The following is a 23,351-nucleotide window of genomic DNA, read 5'->3' as shown; positions in this document are numbered from 1 at the left end:
ACACAGATTTCACCCATAATCAACATTTTACCCCTTTTGCTTCTCTCTTTCTCTTTTTTTTTTGTGCTCTTGTACTTTCTAAACGCGTACACACACCCCCACACCCCCTCACCCCCACACTGTGATCCATCGGGAGGTAATTTGCGTTCATCAGAGCCTGATGCCTCTAAATACTTCGTTGTATGTTTCCTACAATCCGGGTATTTGTTTACATCACTGAAGTACTGTGAAATGCTTAATAAGTGAATAAATATGGGACATGTATTCCAGTGTTGTCAGTTCACTAGCATCTCCCTTCTCCACTACAGGGCCGAGTCTAACCTCAGGTGGTGCATATAATTATCATATCTCCTTGACCTTCTTTTATCCAGAATAATTTCATAGCCTTTTTTTTTAATGGCATAGACATTTTTCAAAATAAATTTTTGCCCCTCCACCTTTTAAGATTTTTTATTATTTATATTTTCTTGTTTAAATTCAGGTTGTGTATGCTCATTCTCAGCTAGAACATTGCACAGGTAACATTGTGTCTTTCTCAGGGTGTTACACCAGGAGACACATGACGCCTGTGCCCTTATTGGTGAGGTTAATTTTGATCATCAAGTCAAAGTTTTGCCTGATTTGTCCCTGGCATTTTAATGCTGATAATTATATCAGCTTTGCCCTGTCCTTTTAATCTTGCTTAATGGAAAGTCTTAAAACTTATGTAGATGATTTGTTTGCTGGAATCTGAAAATACTGATTGATTCAGATTAACTAGTGATAATTTTAATAAGCCCACAGTGGGTTACAGAAATAGACCAAGTAGAGCCTAAATTTACTGACTGAAACTACAATAAAGGAAGTATACTCAGTCTGAATTTAAGAAAGATTTCAATCATAAAACTTAAAAAAGTTAGCTGTTTCACGTTTGTTAGCCTTATTGAACTGTGATCCAAATATTGCTAAGTTAACAGTATTATTAGTATTACGTTATTTGTACCTTCTCTAGTGATTAGCACGGTTTAACAAGGGAATGTTTACAATCAGGTATGTATTAAACTGGCTCATGGAGTGAAAAGAACACCTTAGCTAGGCCTATCAGAATGATAAATAACCTCTTTTTAGTCTTTTATGATTTAATCTGTCTAAATATGAACTTTACTAACAAAATGTCTAGATATTCTTTTTTTTTTTAAGATTTTATTTATTTATTTGACAGAGAGAGATCACAAGTAGGCAGAGAGGCAGGCGGGGGCAGCGGGGGTGGAAGCAGGCTCCCTGCTGAGCAGAGAGCCGGATGCAGGGCTCCATCTCAGGACCCTGAGATCATGACCTGAGCCAAAGGCAGAGGCTTAACCCACTGAGCCACCCAGGTGCCCCGTCTAGATATTCTTAAGAACCAGGAAACTTATGGGTGTCTTTCTGCAGCAATATTAGTGGCTGGCCTTTTTTTTGTTTGTTTCAGGTAGACTACAGTAATACCTACAAGACTGCAAAAACCCAGAGCTGTATCCACCTTCTTAGCGAGGCTCACCTGTTAGTGAGGGCTGCCTTGATGGATGCCAATCATTTGGAACCTGGAGAAAAAGCGGAGCTCTTGGAAGCATTTAAAGAAAGCTGTGGGCACCTTGGAGACTGCTACAGCAGGTTGGTGATGCTTCTTGGAAACTTGTTAAAGAAGCCATCTGGAGCTTTGGGTATAGGTGCCAGCTTTCCCATCGCTGGTAGCTATCTGATGAATGGGGGAACGCTTGAGGAGAAGTGGTTCATTTCTTCGTGTATTCCATACGCGTTTATTGAGCACATACTGTGTGCCAGGTACTGTGCTAAGCTTAGAGCCACAGAGGTGAACATGACTGTTTCCTGCCTTCAAGGAGTTACAATTTTTTAGACGAATAATGACTCTCCAGTTCATGAGTCTCCCTCTGCTTAATTTAGGAACTAAATTTCTTTCAGGTCTTCGGGACCTGCTCATGACCATGAAAATCTCAGAGACGGGCATTATTACTGGTTTATTGCCTGTTAGCCTTAAAAGAGAGATACTATTTTGGTGGTCTGGGATTTTAATCTTTGTAGTCAGTGCTTTTATGAGTTCAGAAAAGGAGTGGGATGAATAGTGGTTTTTATTTTTGAGAATGGACTTTATAGTTTTTTTGTATATGGTTATTTCAAAGGCTTACTTGACCCATGGGAATGATTATAAATTAATAAAATAGACTTTTCTCTCCTATCAATGCCATTATTTTAGAGCCACATTATAAATCCTAAATTCACTTAATGAGTTATTTTTCTGTTTTTATTGTGAGCAGGCAAAAAGAAACTGTGTTAATTAGAATGACTTTACAGAATAAAACTCAGAACTTGTTCCAACGACATACAGCAGTAGAAGAGTATTTTGAGATTTATGTCTTCCGGAAAGCATTATCTATTTTATTATCAAATGTGTTAGACATCCAGGCTTTAAAAATGACAAATTTGAGGGTTTTTTTTTTTTTTTTACTTCCTTCCCTTTAGGCTTGACACCCAGTATTCCCACCTCGCCTTACCATATTATAAGATGTCTGGTTTGTCTATGGCTGAAGTTTTAGCCCGAGCAGACTGGCTACTAGAGGATGGATCACAGAAATACGAGAGGGGACTAATCTTTTACATTAATCATTCACTTTATGAAAACCTGGATGAAGAATTAAGTGAAGTGAATATGGTTTTCTATTTACTTATATCTAACCTTCCTAACTTTTCATTTTAGCCATTTATTTTATGTGATACTGTTTAGAAGTCAGGTTTCAAATGTTCTTCTTTGGGATTATTTTCTCCTTTTCCTAAAAAGGTTATAAAAATGTCCTTTTCTTCATTCATAATCCTAGAATTATAGCTTGGAAAAGAATTTATAATTACCTTCTCCTACTTTCTCATTGTATAGATGGGGGAATGTGGTTCATTGTGGCTGAGCAACCTGTCCAGTGTGACAGGCGCGCATCTCTAGAAGAACGACACACACCTTGGGCCTTGCCCTCCTTCTCATCTGCACCCCTTTGCACAACACAACCCTAGTTCTCCCAAACTCCAAGTGTCCAAAGCTTCACTTAGGAAATCGTGGCCCAGTGACCTTAAGACATTGTTAAGGCTTGTTTTTAGCCCCTCCTGTGTTTTTAGAAAGAATTGAGTCAAATATCCAAAGCTGAACATTATAAGACCAAATACTTTAAGGTTTGGAGAGAAATGAATTTTTTTTAAGAAATTACCTCATTAGGTATATTTTGTACTAAGCTGGAATTTTTAAATGTCTTTTAAGTGTAATTTAATCAAATATTTATTTTCTTCTTTTGAACTCTTATTAAAATTAGAAATGCCAGCCACATCTCTGTACATATTTTCACCACTTTTTCTGCATTATACCTCAGCAAAGAGATCACTTCAGGTCATCTCAGGTCTCCCACATTATCACTCTGTCTTTTTAAATCCAAACAGAATACTTACAATTGTGTCTCATTTGGAAGTTTACATCTTGGTTTTGTGTCTCTTTTTTTTTTTTCTTTTTTTTTTTTTTTTTTGCTGATTTTGTAGCTCTGTGTTGGTTAACTGACCTTTTATTTCTTATTCATGTTCATTAAAGGAATTAGCAGCAAAAGTGGTCCAGATGTTCCATGTAGCTGAGCCAAAGCAACTGCCCCATATTCTCTGTAGTCCTTCTATGAAGAATATTAACCCTTTAACTGCCATAAGCTATCTAAGCAAGCTGGATACTTCCGGGTTTTCATCGATCTTAGTGACATTGACCAAAGCAGCAATGGCTCTGAAAATGGGAGATCTTGACATGCACAGAAATGAAATGAAAAGCCATCCAGAGGTACAGTGCCCTGCTTGGTATTAACAGCAGGCTGAAACAGGACCTGGTAGCCCTAAGGTGTTTAGTTTTCTTCTGGCTTCTGTCTAGTTCATTTCTTTTTAGTCATAAAGGAGAATAGACCTCATGCTAGAAAAGAAGTGACCCAAAGTGGGAGTACGTGGGCTTTGATCTGGTGAATGAAAAAGAAATGAGTGATCAGTGGTAGCAATGGGTATCCAAAGACCTCTCAACTTTGCATCAGGTGCTTTCAGAGCACAGTATTTGGTTCTAAAGAATATATAGCGTCTGCCCTGAGCTGACAGTCTGATCTAGCGTGAGGGATATGGTATGTCCACTGAAACAGAACAGAGTGCTTTGTGTTCAAGTACAGCAAGCGGGATGTTAACCATGAGCCTTAGGAGTCTAGTAGTGGAGGAAATGGCCTGCACTTGAGAAAATCACAAATGACATTAAGGAAGATTGATATTGAATGACAGTATTGAAGAAAAGGTAGCTTTTCCTTCGAAGAGAGCCCATTTAGGTTCATGAGCCATAGATGTTAATCCGGCAGAGGAGGAAATTAAAAGGTAATGTTAAATGAGCACTTATTATGCCCCCAGTCCATTCTAAGCCCCTTGTGTATGCTATCTTATTTAATTCTTGCAACAGTGCTCTAAGTTAGATGTGTTATTATACCTATCATACAGATGAGGGAACTAGGACAAAGAGGGAGAAAGGAGTCGTCCAAGACCACATAGCTCATGAGTGTTCGAGCCAGGGTTTGGAGCAGGCAATATGGCTTTGGATCCTGTGGTTCTAGACTCTTATTTTGTTGCCTGTGGTCAGATGCCCACAGTATGACTTCAGTTTCTAAAACAAGACAGCAGAAGTGCTTTACCATGGTACAAATGACATGTTTCGTTACGATGAAGAGAGCGAGTCAACATCGAGGTGTCCTCTGCTTTGAAGAGTACAATTTTAGAAAGATGAATTTTCTTAAGGTCTAGTCTTTTTATATTTGCAAGGTATATTATTTTTAAACAAGTAGACTTAAATATAAAGCTCTGTACAAAAATAGGATATCCTGATACTTAAATATTAATAACTTCTTCAAAGACAATTAACAGTGATGTCCTTCTTAGAATGAGAACTTTGTAGTTAGAGAAAAAATTGAGATTGAAGTATTAATAGCTTAACCATGAACCTTGAATGCACTGGCATGTATTTTCAAGATGAACGCAGTGTACATTTTGACCCTAAATTTCTTGTTTATCTGAAGATGAAGTTGGTATGTGGCTTCATTCTGGAACCCCGGCTATTGATTCAACAGAGAAAGGGACAGATTGTTCCAACCAAGCTGGCAGCACACTTGAAGGACACTCAGCCTGGCCTGCTTGTGGCTTCAGTCCTGGGCTTACAGAAGAACAACAAAATTGGAGTTGAAGAAGCAGATTCCTTCTTTAAGGTTTGTCACTTTTCAAAATGCAGTGGCTCTGGACAGGCTGATAAAACTGGTGTGGGACAGGAAGCAGAATAAAAGACTGTGTTTTCATTTGTTTATTGCAAAAGAAGACTTACACGTCACCAATTTATAAAAGTACACATTAAAAGGATGTATCTAGAGAAATTCCATTCATGCAACCTGGAATCTGGTTTCTGTTCAAACATCTCAATCTACTTTGCCATAGCACAAATGCTAATGATAAATTATTAAATACATGGTCCCCATGATGGAGTGCTACTCAGACTAGCTATAACTTGATCGATACTATATTTATCTGGGCTATGGGGGCTTATTTCACTGTTTTCAAGGTGCTTTGTGGTAAGGATGAAGACATCATTCCTCAGCTCTTGGTAGACCTTTGGGAAGCTCAGCTCTTAGCAGGTCTCCCAGATGTGGTTCTCCAGGAACTCTTTTTCAAGCTCACATCGCAGTACATCTGGAGATTATCCAAGAGGCAGCCCCCTGACACCGTACCACTGCGAACATCAGAGGATCTGGTGAGAGACTAGAATAACATGTTAAATTAAACTTGTATACCACACATTACAGTAGTATACTTTGTGATTTTTAATGGCTTAGAATTAAACCTAATTTATATTACCAGATATCTTATAAGCAGGAATTAAAAATACACTTAAATCTTGTCCACAGGTCCTAGGAGGAAGCCCCTATTGGGCTCTGTGCTCAGCAGGGAGGCTGGAGTCCACTTGTCCCTCTCCCTCTACATGCCCCTTTGCTTGTGCATGTGCTCTCTCTCAAATAAATAAAATCTTTAAAAAAATAAATAAAAAATTTAAAAAATATATAAGGAAATACTTAGTGCACCCCCCCCATTTTTGGTGCAGTTTTATTCAGTGAGAATCAGCAAGTCTGATTTTCCATTCCCAGGAAAGTATACGCCTAATTCTGTGACATGCAGAAGATTAGCAGTTGCTTGTTCTTGGTGGAATAGATGAAGAGAATCTTGTTTTGTTGTATTTTGCTTATGGTAAATTTCTTTTACATTTTAGATTAATGCCTGTAGTCATTATGGCTTAGTTTATCCTTGGGTTAATGTCTTAATATCATCCGATTCCTTAGTGGATAAAAGTTATACAGAAGACCTTTCAAAATTACAGGTAAATAAGAATGCTTCTTTTTTATGAATATGCATATTACCATATAGTATCAGATTTAAATTTGGTAAAACCTCATTGTCCTGTTAATCCAGAGTGTATACTTTTTTGTGGGGAGAAAATCCATAGTTCGGCATACTCAGGAGCTCTGGAGGGCATTCCTGCCTCTGCCTGAAACTGCTGAGAGGAAGGCTGGTGGCTCCCAGAGGCTGGTTTTGTTGCCTGCCGAGAGTGAGTTCACCAGGTCATGGGACTGTCTTGCCTTATTTTCAGAATGTCCTTGGAAACACTTTGTGAAATGGAAGTATGGCAAATGTTTAGCGATTTTTATTGATGGAGTTTACTTTTTGTTTCGTATTCACTCATACATGTTAGACCTCTAGCCCAAGCTCACCACTCTCTGTCTTATAGAAAGTAGGTTAAAGTAGCCTGTTTATCTGACTCCTGAGGAGAACTTAAAAAAAAAATAATAAGTGTGATCAGAAAATGTAGATCATCCTGTGAGAATTCTGATCGTGATACTGTTTTTTCCACAAATGAGAAGTAAAGTCCATCTTTGATGTGGTGGGCCAAGCTGGGCTAGATATGGATATGACTTTATTTCAGGGAGGCCTGTGGTCCAAGGACCGAATATATCCCCACATTTGCTTTGTTTGGTCTGCCCAATGTAGTGCCAACATATACAATTGAAATTTCAAATGAAGAATTCTGAGTTTTCAAGTTTTTTCTTGAAAGATTAGGCAGAACTGGTAACCTGGGGGCTCTCACTGCCTCTGCAACCTGAGAGTTAGAGCAAACTAGTGGCTCCCCTCCGTGGTCAGTGCTCATGTTGTCCTGTCTGCCACGGTTCTTATCTCTGGGTCCTCCTCGTCCAGATATGGTGCCTGGTGTCCATTTCCCTTACATCCAGCTGCCTTCATTCATTTCCATCATCTGTTTTGGCCTCTTTAGACTTTAGAGTTTGTAATCCCTTGATTTACATCGGGAGCTGGTGTAAGTGTGCTTACTGCTTATAGAAACCAAAATGTCAGGTTGGGGATGGGGTCCAGGAAGGAAACTGAAGAGCCCATATTGCTTAGACTCAGCCTTTAGACAGGTCTGAATTGTATATCCAAAGATAGAGTTACTTACATTCATAAAGAATTGCCAGAGAAAATTCTTATTGGCTCTTATCTCTAGTCCCCTTACAGTACAGAGGCTCCTTAGGACTTAGCCTCTGATACATTCACTAAACAATTATTCCTCAAGCATGTGCTGTAAATGTGTTCTGTGGCATTGGATAAGCCAGGCAGGGCCTTGCCCTCCCAGAATATATGTATTAATTACGTATTTAAAATCACAATTGTAACTAGTGCTATTAAATCTTACCAGATAGAGCTTCAAAGCATATTTATAATCACTGCTTGAAAAAGTGTAATTGAGTGATCTTTTAAAATTCATTTTAAAGTATTTAAAAAGAATACATTCTTCTGGGAATCTTTGCTGTTAAAGGATAGAAATGTAGTCAACCTATACTTTAAAAAATTGTTTTCCTAATTTTATCTCTTTCTAGATTATCAGTGGGTTGATTGGTCTTAGTCATTAAGTAAAAAAAAAACCATCAAGAAACAAAAAGATCTCATTTGTTTTCACCTAGAGGAATAGGAGGTTCAGAATTACCTGGAGAACCGTTCCAAAATTGTGTGATTTCCCCTCTGCCCTGCATCCCACTGTCACCACACAGATTTGATGAGTGTTTATCTCTTATCCTCAATCACTGTAATAGTATATTTGTGCAATACTTAAAAAGCTATCTATAAATCATCTAATGTCAAAAAGCTCCTATCTGGAAAGACACAGTAACTAGTCAGTGCCCTGCCTTCTACCATAATTGTCACAGTCCCCTCCCCCACTTCCTTGCCAACCACTACTCCTGAGATTGTGTAGGTAGAGAAGACAGGGTTTGTGGGTTCCAGCCCTACAGAGCTGGCTGAGAATGAGGGACCTAGATCACAGAAGGAAACAAATGTGCATATATTGGGAAAGAAGGTAATTTCCAATACTGAAAACAAAGGGCATTTCCAGTACTGAAAACAATACTGCTAAGAAGCATATGACATTAAGAGTAGTAATAACTTTTGGAGCATTTTAAATTCAGTGATATATGTGTTGTCTGGTGTTTCTTATTTTTAAACTTTTTGATGATATGGATAAAACTAAGTAAATGTTCATGGGTAATCAATTTTGTACCAAGCTTTGACTAGCTTCATTTAACCAGGGCTTGGGTTACCCATGCCTTGCTCCTTCCTACCCTGCCCATTATCCAAATTAATCAAAAGTTGAAAGTAGAAATAATCGGTGTTTTCTTTCATGTGGGAGATCCCACAAGTGGTCAATTATCATGCTTGCTCTCTTGTTGTCAGGAAATTATTCAGATGAAGATGACTATTGAACTTGCAGGAAGGAAAGGGACCAACCTTATACTCCTAGCCATTCCTTGGTAGATATTTGGAATAAAATAATCACGCTGACTGTAAACAAATAATTCACATTCCATATCCTCTTGTGCGTCTGAGAAGATGCTGTAGTAAAAAGGATACAGGAAGAAAAAAAGTCAGGATATGACCATCTCATCTTTATCCAGAAGAAAGTGAAAGTAGAGATGTTTTGGTGGTAGTAATATTTATAGTTTAAATGTTTAAAAGTAAAATACTAACAAAATTCTCAATTTTGTGAATATTTGAGTATTTGAATACTCAAATACTGCCTACTCTGTCTTTCAGCGTGTGGCAAATAGTACTGATACAAATTATTAGGTTATTAACAATTGCTTTAGTTTTATTAAATGTTAAATTTTATTTTTGGTTATATTTGTAGTACATGCCTATTATAGAACATTTGGAAGATACAGGTGTGAAAAAATAAAAAGTGGACTTTGTCCTTCCATCCAGTGAGCTGATTTCTATTTCAAATCTCCGTGATCTTCCAAAGGCATTTCTTTATGTGCATGTAGCTGTGTAGTTTTTATAAAGTTGATCCTGCTCTAAATATAATTTTGTATTGATATTTTTTACTCATCTTTCTATTATGAGCATTTTCTCATTAACTAGACTTTTAAAATAATTTTGATGGCTATATAATAGTCCACCATATGAATGTACCATAATTTACTTATCCCTTATTTAACATAGATCCTACTTGTTCATTATTACAATTACTACTGAAGTGAAATGAACATAAATCTTTGATCACAATGTTGATTATTTCCTTAGAATAGAGTCCTAAAATAGTCCCATTAGTTTTAATTTACAGTCTATACAAAGCAACTAAAACCATATTAATTTAGAAATGATTGCTTTCTATTAAGCAGATTTTTATTCTTTAAACTAGAGGTGGTTTCAAAATTCTTTAATACTTTAGTCTGCTTAGACTTATAAATAAATATTGTATTGCATTCATCTTTTTGTTTCCTTTTTCTGTTTTTTTTTTTTTTTTTTGGCAAGGGATGTTGGTCTTTTTAAAAAAAAATGTTATACTATATATTGTGCTTTAGTTTTTTGGGCCTCATTCCATAACATTTCACTTTTCTGTTCATAGTCTCTTATATGTGGTCCTTCATTTGACATAGCTTCCATTATTCCATTCCTGGAGCCACTCTCAGAAGACAGTATCGCTGGCCTCAGTGTCCATGTCCTGTGTCAGACGCGTTTGAAAGAGTATGAACAGTGTATAGACACATTGTTAGAAAGATGCCCAGAGGCGATCATTCCATATGCTAATCATGAACTGAAAGAAGAGAATCGGGTACGCTTTTCAGCTATTTCTTTTAGGCTTGATTCCTGATAATCAGAATTGATGATCTTGTTGTCTTATCTGCAAAATGGGGACAAATTATATCAGTCCAACCTCACAGGTCTGGGTGGGTCAAAGGAGCATATATGTTTAATATGTTATGTGCTTTGAGTACCGTTAGAGGCTATTAAAATGTATGGTGATTATTTGTTATCTCTATTAAAAACCTTTTGCTTGGAAATAAATAGGATATTACCTGAAGATTTGGGAAATGATGTATGATGGGAAAATATTATCTGGACTATATGATCTTTAGCTGAGAAATTGGAAGAGTTTAAACTTGAGTACTCTACTCTCCCCTGCCCTCCTGTTCCCCTCCCATCCCTTCCTCCCTCCCTCCCTCCCCCCCTTCTGGCCTTCCTTCTTGTCACCTAAAGATAACAGAACATGTCTACGTTTCTTCTTCAGAATATCCAAGTACATACGTACAACATCCATGTCATTAGATTTTCAAGTTACAAACCTGATTTATGTTATAGTTTAAACAGAAGACTGGCTGCTGATATAACTTTTGTTGTTAACAAATTTTGGTACCTTAACCAACATGATATATTTTGCCCTGTGCTTTCCTGCACAATCTTATTCTTGTTGGAAGTTTGAATGTAAAATGCATCAAATTTAAAATGTGTTCATTTTTTCCTAAGATAGACTTTGTGGTGGAAAAAACTGCTGCCTGAACTTTGTCACAGAATAAAATGTGGTGGAGAGAAAGGTCAGCTTTACCTGTCATCATTAAAAGGTAAAATGATCTTTTTTTGTTTGATTATAAATGAGTCTTAATTTTAGTTTCCATAATTTGCTGAGGTCTTGCTTCCTCTAGTCCTGAGATTCTCAAATGAGGTGAAGAGGGTCTAAGCAGAATCATCTCAAGAGTTTAGTTCAGCATTGATATGCTCTCCCTTCACATTAGATATTCATTTATCTCTTCTCTTCTCAGCCATGGAGCTGATGCTTTTAAGTCAATCTTTTCAAGCACTTAACAAGTTAACATAGTCATAGAAACTCAGAACCTTAGTATTTTAAAAACTTGAATAGCCATTAATACAGTTATATTTTTATTGATGATCTGAGTGCTTAATTTATTTCATATAGGAAATTAAGATTATTATTATTAATTATAATTATAAGCAAGTATTGAGGAATAACAAGGTTCCCAAGGATTTAAAAGTTGAGTATCTAGGGGTACCTGGGTGACTCAGTGGGTTAAAGCCTCTGCCTTCGGCTCAGGTCCTGATCCCAGGGTCCTGGGATCGAGCCCCACTTCGGGCTTTCTGCTCAGCGGGGAGTCTGCTTCCTCCTCCCTCTCTGATAGGGTGTTGGTGGTAAAATGGTGAGCATAGCTGCCTTCCTCCTCCCTCTCTGCCTGCCTCTCTGCCTATTTGTGGTTTCTCTCTCTCTCTGTCAAATAAATAAATAAAATCTTTTTTTAAAAAAAGTTGAGAATCTATAAATAATGCAGTGTTTTACAGCATAGGCATTGTTTGAATTTGCAAAATTCATAGTCACTTATAAATCATGATAGATATATGGTTATAAATTTCTCTAGTCTTATGTGTTACTGTCACTAGATAATTGTTGGCCTGATGACAAAGGGTGTGGTTATATTGATTTCAGTGTGCATAATCGATTAGAAATGGACAGTTCTGGAATTGCGTTTTCCAGCTGATGTGACTGGTTTTTAAAGTGTTAGAACCTGTGGCGATTGGAGGGTGTTTTTCCGAAGATGCCTTAAGTAAAGTTGCATGCTTGTGACCAGGAAGATGTGGTGGCTTGATACTACCTTTTTGTCCTACTTATCTCCCTGAGTGAATTTTGGGTTTTTGGAAGGTGGAAATGTCAAATATTTGATTGCCTTGTCCCCGTTGTGTCACGTTTATCTCACAACTTGGAACCAATTATTTGTGTGGGTCACTTTGCAGAGCAACTATCCCACATCTCCGTACCTCAGCAGCATCATCATCTGAAAGGACTTCATCCTTTCCTCATCCACATCCACGTCCCCTCTACCCCTAACCCACCCATAATCATTCCTCCAAATGTTCCATTTTCCTGTATCATCAGAATATATCCATGTGTGTGCATACACACATGCCTGACTGTATGTGTGTGGCTCATAGGACTAAGTGCTGGGTGTGATTTATGTTTATTAGACTCCAAAGCCCCAAGAGCTGGTATAGCATTTTATTCATTTCTCCTGTTGTGCCCTCCTCACCGGCCATATGCCTCTCCACAGGAAGCATTCTCTATTAATTGATTTGAAGGGAAGACACCTAAATAACTTCAGGTCCATTTCCAAGGGAGCGGTAGTGCACTGAGAGGACACCAGGACTAGAGTCTGGAGATCTGGAACTGAGTTCCAGGTCTGCGACGTACGGAGTGACCAGAAGCAGCCCAATGTTTTAGTATCCTGAGACTAATGAGAAGTTCCGTATTGATTCTAGAACAAACATTAGGCAAAATCGTAAGATGGCAAAGTTGGAGATGGAAGTCAGGAATCTATATAACATATACTTAGGGAGCTTGGATTTCTTGTATATCCAATGCAGCGTTTCTCAGCTTTGGCACCATTTACATTTTGGACTGATAATTCTTTTGTGTATATGCATTTTAGGACGTTTAGCAGCGTTCCTTGCTGCTAAATACCAGTAGCACTTCTCCAGTATGATAAAAATGCCTTCAGACAGTTTCAGGTGTCCCTGGGGAGCAAAATGATGCTGGTTGAGAACCATTGCACCCATGCAGAGCCATTGAAACTGGAGCTAGTGATTGGCTTATTTCCAGGAAATACTTGTTACTGTTTTTGTGGTAATGAACTATGCTTATTGCTAAAAATGTTACTACTGTAGTAAATTACAAAAATGAAGTTTAGAAAGTCATTTAAAATCCCATCAGCCAGAAATAACTATTTTCAGCATCTGATAAATATTTTCTAGACACACTGGGGGATATAAAGTCCTCTACATATTTAAGATATTGACCTTATTCTTGGAGTTATAACCTATATCAGCCCCTCATTGGTTGGCAGAAGAGGGGAATTGGGCAGTGGTAAGACTTTTGTTGGCTCTATAACCTTGATACAGTTCTTTTTATACCTAGGATACTATTTATAGGCTACACATTTAGGCTAAATAAACTGGTTTGATAGGGAAGTACTGATAATTCATGTTTTTCATATAGGTTTTGTAAACTAGTTAGTAGTCATTGTTAATTAAGTTTCTATTAATATTTTAGATATGCATCATTGTATTTTATTTAATTCTCAAAGGACTCTAGAAGCTAGCAGATGGTACCACCTCATTATAGATCAAGAAACTGGGACTCAGGTTAAGTGACGTTCTTAAAGTCACAGAATCTGTCTGACTCCAGAGTTAGGGATCTTTCCCATTCATCGCTGCTGATCTATTCATTAACTTTTTAGCAACAGGGGCATGTCAGCCCTTTGTGTAAGCGTTGATTTAGGATGCTGAATATTAGAGAAATGACTTTGGATGGATGCGCACACATCTGAGCAGGAGATTTTATATTCTAGTCACTCTGCAGATAGAGTAAGCGGTGGGCAGGTGAGGATCACACAGGGAATGACACGGGTGTTTATCACCAACACTGTTCTGAAAGGTCACCCCCTCTTTTCCCAGCAGAGGGCAGCATGTATGGATCAAGAAGCAATGGAATCATAAAATTACATAGTTCTTTTTATAAAAATGTTTCCTAAATCCCTTAGTAACTAAAGATATACACAGGAGTACATTATTTTACAGGTTTGAAAAAAATGGTCGTGAAGACAGATTTGTGCTTCTTAATAACATGAAAATCTCATAATAGAGAGGAACTAATTTAGGAAAGTGCCATCCATCAATTAATAGTATTTCCTTTCCTAGCAATCTTTATAAATTAGCTGCAATACAGCCCTAACATTAAAGACAGTATCCACATGATTTTAGTTTTCTTTAGAGGCTAATAGAAGTATATTGAAAAAATGATGTAATAATCCAGCAATGAAACAGTGAATCAAAATTGCAGGGAACTAATATAAAATAAACTTAAAAGCATTTTAGAAAGATTAAGAAGTTGTTAAAACCATAAGTAGTCTGTGGATTTTAAAGACCAATCTTTTTTTTCCTTCCTTTTGTGATTATAACATTTTGCTGCCTGACTGAGCTTCTAATTAGTTGAGTGTTAAGAAAATTGGATGAAAGACAGACATTCAATTCTAACTCAGATACTATGTCCTACCAACAGAAACATTGTCAGTTGCTGCTGTGGAGCTAGAACTACGGGATTTCCTGAATGTCCTCCCAGAAGATGGCACTGCAGCGTTTTTCTTGCCGTATCTTCTTTATTGCAGTCGAAAGAAATCATTGACTTGAAGGTATCATTTGGAAAAATACCACAATGCCATAGAAGACTGACTTTGAAAAAAAAAACAAAAACGGAATATCCAGTAAAAATGTAAATAAAGGATTTTCATATCGAATAAGCACATTTACTGCAGATGCTTTCAGGCTGCTTACCCGGTGGTGGTATTATTAGTTTGGTACTTTATGACCTGCATCCATGTAATTGTCCAGAATGTAAATAAAAAGCCACAAAACTTAAGAATTTTTTCAAAGAAGGTATATGTTTTTAAAAGTAGACACTGACTTTTATTCCAAGTAATATCAAATCAGTGTTGTTGGAGAAGTGACAATCTTTTTCACCCCAGAAACATTTGGTTTCTGTTTGAAAGAATATTTCTTCTTGATTTTTTCCAGATTTCTCAATTAGTTTACTCCTTCTTTCTCTTCTTCTTCTTCTTCTTCTTCTTCTTTGAATAATTTTCTTTGAGAAAGAGGTTAATGTTTTCCCACAGTAAAAGATTTCAAACTTTACTTTTTTGTTACTTTTAAAACTCATGCTGTGGTTTCTCCCTGAACCAATGAAGTAGAAATTTACAAACTTAAATGTTTTCTTGTCTGGCCATTAACATAATTTGTTGGAGGCATGTTTTTCAGCCAAAGCCTTGTTTCTATTTTTTGTTGATGTGTACTTTAGCTCTTCTAGCTAGAGTATATGTGAAAATAAAGAAATGTATCATTGTATTCACAGTTGTGTCTTCTTTTTTAACCTCTTATTAAACAATTTTGAGTCCAAGTTCAGCTCATCAATAGTGTGCTTCGACTTTACTTAAGGCTGGGCAAAAATGCTACTCACCACACATCTGCCACAACTGTATTTTGAAACTTTTCTCCTGATGTCAGTGTTCATCTTTACCAGGATATAATCTGTAGAACTGTTTGTCAATTTTGCCTTTCTCCAGTTCCAGATTATTCTCCTTTTGACTGTCTCTTCAAGGGTTCACAAAATCCAGGTGGATTGGCATTATTTTAATTTTTTATTTTACCTTGTTTTATTTAATTTAATTTATTTATTTAAAAATTATTTCATTTAAATTTTTTAATTTTTAATGTATTATTATTTTAAAGTAATATTTTACTTTCTTGACACCTACGCCCCCATGTCTGCTGATTCATTAAGAATGATAGCAGCACCATGTTATAGGGATTGATGGGAACCCAATGGTTGGAAACAATTCAATGAATCTTTATAGCAATCCTTTAAGAACCATCAGGGACAACATCTGGGCATAGATTTTGGGGGTGGGGGTGGAGAATACAGTTTTATAAACTCCTGGTGGTGGTATGAAGGACCTATGTAAATTAGTTATAATTGTATTAGAGTCAGTCATGTATCTGTTGATCTTTTCATATGATACAAAGTAACAGTTTCCCCCACAAATTCATGAAAGTGTATGTTTTCAGTCTTTTTTTTAATGCTTATAGCCATTCCAAAGTAAACTTTTTCTTCATCACTTTCACGTACATTGTTATGAATATTTTTTTCCACTTATCACCAATTTATTTCTTTCAGCCAGACTTGGTCTCTATAGAAAAAGAAATTTTAAGACCATTATTAAAAACAGTACTGTAGTCCCCCCTTATCCATGGTTTCCGTTACCTATGGTCAATTAGTCGAGAGGCAGATGTTCCTCAGAAGGTCAATATAGTAGCTTAATGCTATGTCACAATGTTTATGTCATTCACTTCACTTCACATTTTATCTTCTTATACCATAACAAGAACAAGAAAGATTAGTATATCCTGAAGGATCAGGATGAGGTGGGTTTTTTTGTTTTTTTTTTTTTTTAAGATTGTATTTATTTATTTGTTAGAGAGAGAGAGCATGAGCACAGGCAGACAGAGTGGTAGGCAGAGGCAGAGGGAGAAGCAGGCTCCCCGCTGAGCAAGGAGCCCGATGTGGGACTCGATCCCGGGACGCCGGGATCATGACCTGAGCTGAAGCAGCCGCTTAACCAACTGAGCCACCCAGGCATCCCAGGATGAGGTGTTTTGAGAGAGAGAGAGAGAGAGAGAGACCACATTCACATAACTTTTATATAGTACATTATTAAAGTTGTTCTATTTTATTATTGTTGTTAATCTCTTACTGTGCCTAATTATAAATTAGACTTTATCATAGATATGTATGTATAGGAAAAAAATAGTTATATATAGGATTCAGCACTATCCAGGGTTTCAGGCAGCCACTGGGGGTCTTGGAACATATCCCCTGTGGATAAGTGGGGGACTACTGTATAAGTCATGTGGTTTAACTGTATTCTCATTTTTAATATTAGTTATTTTGTTTAATTATTGTTTTTTTATTATGTTATGTTAGTCACCATACAGTATGTCATTAGTTTTTTGATGTAGTGTTCTAATTATTCTCAATTCATTTCTATTTTTCCATTTTTTGCTTTTCTTTTTTATTTAAAATCAATTAGTTAACATAGAATGTATTATTAGTTTCAAAGGTAGAATTCAGTGATTTATCAGTTGCATAAAACACCCATTGCTCATTACATCAAGTACCCTCCTTAATGCTCATCCCCCAGTTACCCTTACCTCTCCCTCCTACCCTCCAACAACCCTCAGTTTGTTTCCTAGAGTTAAGCGTCTCTTATGGTTTGTCTCCTTCTTTGATTTCATCCCATTTTATTTTTCTTTCCCTTTCCCTGTGTTCATCTGTTTTGTTTCTTAAATTCCACAAATGAGTGAAATCATATGATATTTGTCTTTCTCTAATTTATTTTGCTTAGCATAATACCCTTGAGTTCCATCCACATCATTGCAAATAACAAGAATTCATTATTTTTGATGGCTCAGTAATATTCCATTATATATATATATATATATATATATATATATACCACATCTTCTTATCCATTCATCTGTTGATGGGTATCTGGCAGAAATTTCCATTTTTTTTAATATGTTTAAAAACATGTCTCATTCTAGTACTGCTTTAACTAAAGAAAAATTACTTTGCTCCCTGCAAGATGTTCATTAATTATAAAGAGAAAAATAGTAACTTTATAATAAAGAAAACTGGCAGAAATCTCCTTAATCAAATGCTCAAAGTTAACATAATGAGTAAGGGGGAAAAAATCAGTATCTAGTGCCTCCTGACATGTGTACTTAGAAAAACAATATCACTTCCATGAGAATCTTGCCAAAAAATGCATAACTTGAATCTAGTCATGTGGAAACATTAGATAGACCCAAATTAAAGGACATTCTACAAAGTGGCTACCCTGTATTCTTTAAAAATGTCAAACTCAGAGCACCTGGTTGGCTCAGTCTGTTGAGCGAACAACTCTTGATTTTGACTCAGGTCATGATTTCAGGGTCATGAGATCAAGCCCTGCGTCAATCTCTACACTCAGCGGAGATATTGCATGAGAATCTCCCTACCCCACCCAGCTCTTTCTCTCTCAAATAAATAAATCTTTAAAAAAAGTCAAAGTTATAAAGACAAAGAAACTGTTCAGACTAAGAAGACAAGCCAACTAAACACAACACATGAGTGGGATCTTCTTTTTCTGTAAAGAACGTGATGAGAATAATTTGTGAAATTTGAAAAGGGTCTATACTATTAAATCATCTTTAATTTCCTAATTTTGATAGGTATATTGTATTTATATATAATAATATCCTTATTTTTGGGAAATATATATATATTTACTCTGTTTATATACATTTAACTTTTTATATATGTATTTACTATTGTATGTGCGTTAGAGAGGGTGGGGGGCAGATAAGAGAGAGAAAGGGAAAGCAAATGTGGCTATGTAAAATGTTAACAGTTGAGGAATTTGGGTGAAGGGTATATGGGAATTTTTGGTACTCTTCTCACAACGTTTCTGTAAGTCTGAAATTATGTCCAAAAAAGTTTAAAAATTCCTTTTCATTGAATTAACAGGTGGTTAGGTATTTACCATGCAGAGTATCGGATTGGATTGCAGTAGTTACTAAAATACAGAATATACAGTCCCTACCTGTAAGTAACTGAAAGCTAGGCAAGTTTTTTTCCTACAGACAAAAGACTATCTGACTGTAGTAGAAATGTCACAGTCTAAAAAGAAAGTACCTTTTATATTTATCAGGGGAGGTCTTTATTATGCCTCCTCTGGTAGGGGAAATGAAGCATTACATTAAGTATGTCAGAATATCTACAGTTCTTTTCTTATGATGTTTTTCATTGTGGAGAAAATTGCCTGTCTCTCTCATATTTGACTCTTCATCTTGTTCAGGAGTTACTGGCATTGAACCCAGCGGTTTATTTGCCTCTTCCCATCTTCGGTGTTCTGGGGCTCTCAATACCACTCTTTGTAATAAAGGCTTTTACGAGAATCGTTTTTTACGTTACCAGGTATTTGTGTAAAACCCTGGAGCAGACATGAAAACTTGTCGTTTGCACTCACTGTTGATCTTTGAATGACTTTTAATTTGGGGGAGATTTATTTCTATATTTTCTTTCACTTACATGTCCCCTTTAATGCCCATTTTGAAGAGGAAACACAAAGCATTGTTTTCTCTACATCATTTCTCCCTGTTGGGTTGGCCATCACCAATTCCAACAATTCCGAACTCAGAAGACCCAAGAAACACCAAAGGCTGCAACCACACACCAGAATTTCTCTCTGTAGAATACATTTTGTGACTATTTACCCAGGAAAGGGCTGTTTCTTTTCCTGTGTTTCCTGTGCTTCAGGAGGGAGTATTATTGATGGTCTGGGGGAAACAGGGAATTTAGATTCCATTTTTTTCCCCTGGATCTTTGCTATAGTCTGAACATTGGAGTCCCCTCAAATTCCTACATTGAGAACCTAATGCTTGTGGTTGAGAGTAACTTTGTAGGGCCTTTGGGAGGTGATTGGGTCGTGAAGGTGGAGCCCTTATGAATGGGATTAGTGCCCTTGTCAAAGAGGCCCCATGGAGCTAGCTTGTCCCTTCCACCATACAAAGATAAAGTAAGAAGTCTGTAACCAGGGAAGGAACCAGACTAGGTAGTTATTAAACAGCATATATTTATTTTCACAGTTCTGGAAATAAATATATGCTGTTTAATGACTACCTAGTCTGGTATTGTGTTAGAGCAGCCTGAATGGACTAAAACAATCTGACAGTGACCAACAATACTTTCCCTCACCCCTAGAAGTACAGAATGACATCATTTCTGCCTGACTGACTACTTGAAATTATATTGATGTTTTGGGGAGGATGGGTGGGGAGAAGTTTCTTGTGTGCCAAGTACACAAGAACAACTACAAAAAAAGTTAAATGTGTCCTAGTAAAAACGAAATTAAATTCTAAGTGTGTCTTTTGTTAGCCTTTCAGTAAATAACATGACCACTCCCTTACATCAGCTTTAGGAATAACTGCGCTGCCTCAGAGTGGTGTCTGTTTGTATTAGCTGAGAGACTTCTGGTGCTGTTATCAGACCAGCGATCAGAGGATAAGCTGTATCCCACACCATTTAGCAATAAAAAAAAATCCTATTTCGAGGTAGAGAAGGAAGAGATCAGGGCAGCAAATTCATGAATGCTTCCTATTGGGGGAAATATTTAGGCAAAGTAGTGCATCTTAATTATATTGGTGATACATGACTTCTAGAATTGCTAGCTCGATATTCACCTGCATTTGGCAGAACCGTGTAAGTAGTCTCCATTCCAGCATGAATGTGGTCAGTCACATGACAGTGGAGTAACCAGATTCCAGGTGTCCTTGGAAACATTTCTAGAGTTTGGTATGTCCCAGGGAAAACGTCAAAGACATCAGAAGTATAAATGCCCCTGTGCTTAATTAGAAAAATGACAAATATTATATAATGTTTATTGTATGTGAGAGTTCATTCAAATAATTTTTCATTGGCCAGCTCAGGGATATTCAAAAAGTGGATGAATATGTTAAAAAGAGAGAGAGAGAGAGGGAGAGAGATCCTGCACATTTGTATGTCCATAGAAACAGTGAGGTATGTTGTCTTGGTACTGCTGAGTGCCTGGCAGGATGGGCCACAAAGTGCGTGTGAAGGGAAGATGTGAGGAGAGTGCACTCATCCATTTGGATCATGTGGCACCTCTTACACTTCAACTTCAGTTTGCCTTTTATCGTTGCACTTGAGTTACACAACAGAATTTAGCTGTGCCTCATTTCAGTCCCAATCTTACTTTTGCTGAACCTTATCTAGATGAGCTGGTCTGTGAAGCTTTATGGCAGGGAGGGTAATGCTGGAAGCAGGAAAGGAGGCCCAGGGAGAAACCAGAACCTGAGACAGTTCAGGTAGAGGCTAGACTAGACACAGAGTACTTGTGGGGAGGGGGGTGGTATTTCTGCAAGGACAGAATTGCAAGTCCCCTAAGAATATAACATCTGTGTAAACCAAGTTACAGAGAGCAAAATGGCCTTTTCTGCAATGGGCTTTGTGGTAGTTTCTGAATTTTTTTACATTAACTCAAAGGTAAGAAAGAGAGCTTTTGACTCCTACTGAAATCAGCATTGGCTGAGAAGCAGAAGTAGCCTCGAGATCTTGGGACCGATCAGTTGCCTCACACCAAAATGATAAACTTGTTCACTTTAGGCCATTTCAGGATTCAGAAGTTAGAACAGGTAAAACTTATAATAAAGTCTTGGCTCTACCCTCTGATCCATCATATGGACATTCCCACCCTCTCTACTAATGAGTCTATTCACATGCCTCGCCCAGCAAATATGTGAGCAGAACTCCATGAAAACCCACTAAAAATCCAATGAAGAGCCCAGTGTGTAACAAAGTTTGGTGACAACAATTGAAATTGCTGCATGGCACACTCTTTGGAAATAATTTAGTAGTCTCTTGAAACTTTTTTTTCATAAGTCTCTCTAAGGAAATATTTTCTTCATTTGTGTTAAAACACTTTCCAATAGGGCAAGAATAATGACAGTGGATCACTCTTACCTGATACCCAAAGCTGTGGCCATGAAAGTGTACTGAATGCAAGTCTATTTCATTGCCCATCCCCATCAGGTACCAGTTGACTTCATCTCCCACGTGCATTGTGAGGCCTTGCAGGTTCCCAAACATTCTTCCATTAATGGCTGGGGAAATCACATGATTTTTTTTAATTATTTTTCATGATATTTTAAATCAGTAGCTGTTTCAATGACAATATGATTACTAGGTTAATGTATGGGACCTTTTTGAGGTAATAGAAGTTATTTCACTACAGACGGGGAAATGAATACTTTCAGGTCAATAAAGTCGCGCTTCTTTTCTAGTCATTTAGCACCAAAATCCATAATCCTAAGTGTGAATTTAAAAGGGAATGAGACTTGGGAACAGGGAGAGAAGTTAATAGGCGGCTTTTGCTTTGAACAGAATTCTAACTCACATACAGAGTAAGGCAGAACTGGTTTATTATAAAATGAATAGTCTCCAAACTAATTTCATTTGAAGGAAGAAAAGGGGGAATTTAGGGTTAAAATAATGTCTCATACCATGCATTTTATTGCTTTCTATGAATTCCTCATCATCTTTGTTTACTTTCTCGGGGTGTTCAGAGTATGTTTTGATGTTGTCATCTATGTACCAGGATTCATTTTCATCAAAAACAAAAAACAGAAGGGAAAATTCCAGTTTTCTTATGGGATTGAATACTTTCATGTAATATCTCCGGCAAACAATCAGTGGGCCAATTAATCCACTATAAAGATCCTGAAAACAAGCAAAAACATCAGTGATCCTTGCGATAAAGTCAGCATTTCAGACAACTGGGACCTTGGGAATTTTAGAAGGACTGATTTAAGTCACAGACTTTGCCTAATGTGGTGCTGTCAGGTCAGTCACCTCCACTTGTAGATAAGTTGGACTAATGGTGAATGGTAGGTAGGTTGAATGGGTGATGCTGAAGTAACAGAAGTACGTGCAGAAGCCAAATATTAGCTCAGCTAATGAACAGCAATGTGAAAGAACCCCATGGATGGTGTTGGATTGCCTATTCCATAAATTGAGCGCTATACCTCAATTCATCTCTCAAAATCCAGAGATAAATCAAACAAAGCCTGTGCCCTCCAGGAACTTAGTCTAGTAGCGAAAACAGAGGATGGAAGAAATGAATCACTTGTGGCGATGGAGGTTCATAAAGTGTAAATGGACACAGAGGAGGAAGACAACAATTGACAAATCTATGAGACGTTTGGTTTGGGGGTGTCAGTAATGGCCGATTAGGTCTAGAAGGCCTTCAAGCTCTATCATGTTCAGCAACTTTAGATTTTATCTTGTGGGTCATAGGGAGCCATTGAAAAATTTAACATGGCATGGCAACATATTTGCATTTTAGACCAGTCGTCCTGGTGGTGAGTGAAGGAAGGATTGAAGGAGGAAGAGACTGGATCCTGGGGGCCATTGCAGTAGTTAGGCAAATTACAATGACCCGATCTGTGGAGATAGAGAGAAGGAATAGACTGAATTATATGTAGGTGGGTAGACTGCCTATGTGAGCCAAGGGGAAGAACTAGATACTTCATACCCAGGGTTCCAGCTTGAACAAATGAGTAGATTTGGAACTTGTGGTATTGCTATAGGAAAGACAAGAGGGGAGATGGATCTCAATTCCATGTTAGAGTGGCTGGTTTCCAGTGCTGGTGGGACATGCTTGTGGAGATGTTCAGTAGGCTGATACATAGCTAGGTCTAGAGTTTAGGAGAGAGGTTTGGACTCGAGATTTAATTCTACA

The 23,351-nt window shown here is 37.3% G+C and overlaps 2 protein-coding genes across 5 annotated transcripts in view; one reads left to right on the top strand and one right to left on the bottom strand.

Moving 5' to 3' along the window:
- The window catches only part of LOC111147639 (HPS3, biogenesis of lysosomal organelles complex 2 subunit 1), a 38,365-nt gene extending 23,026 nt beyond the window's left edge, over positions 1-15,339 (top strand). For 2 of the 4 annotated variants that reach the window (XM_022503833.1, XM_022503853.1), the window contains 9 exons: positions 1,448-1,629; positions 2,497-2,677; positions 3,599-3,832; positions 5,091-5,276; positions 5,624-5,812; positions 6,326-6,433; positions 10,007-10,213; positions 10,910-11,000; positions 14,501-15,339. In XM_022503833.1, coding sequence (XP_022359541.1) covers positions 1,448-1,629; positions 2,497-2,677; positions 3,599-3,832; positions 5,091-5,276; positions 5,624-5,812; positions 6,326-6,433; positions 10,007-10,213; positions 10,910-11,000; positions 14,501-14,628 — 1,506 coding nt within the window. In that variant the 3' untranslated portion in view covers positions 14,629-15,339. Of the gene's footprint in view, positions 1-1,447; positions 1,630-2,496; positions 2,678-3,598; positions 3,833-5,090; positions 5,277-5,623; positions 5,813-6,325; positions 6,434-10,006; positions 10,214-10,905; positions 11,001-14,500 lie in introns of those variants that run through there. The other 2 variants (XR_002640647.1, XM_022503845.1) reach the window with 2 other exon arrangements.
- A 298-nt stretch (positions 15,340-15,637) lies between these two features.
- Positions 15,638-23,351, bottom strand: part of LOC111147632 (ceruloplasmin) — a 47,818-nt gene continuing 40,104 nt past the window's right edge. The window contains exons 16-19 of the mRNA XM_022503821.1: positions 22,114-22,330; positions 21,575-21,714; positions 20,275-20,437; positions 15,638-16,181 (exon numbers count right to left, since the gene is read on the bottom strand). Of these exons, the coding sequence (XP_022359529.1) occupies positions 16,165-16,181; positions 20,275-20,437; positions 21,575-21,714; positions 22,114-22,330 (537 nt within the window). The 3' untranslated portion in view covers positions 15,638-16,164. The remainder of the gene's footprint in view (positions 16,182-20,274; positions 20,438-21,574; positions 21,715-22,113; positions 22,331-23,351) is intronic.

Source organism: Enhydra lutris, unplaced genomic scaffold (genome assembly GCF_002288905.1).
Source record: "Enhydra lutris kenyoni isolate GAN:26980312 unplaced genomic scaffold, ASM228890v2 scaffoldscaffold2, whole genome shotgun sequence".
In the NCBI taxonomy this organism is placed as follows: domain Eukaryota; kingdom Metazoa; phylum Chordata; class Mammalia; order Carnivora; family Mustelidae; genus Enhydra; species Enhydra lutris.
The sequence above is the reverse complement of the archived record's forward strand: the minus strand, read 5'-3'. Positions and strand labels throughout refer to the sequence as shown.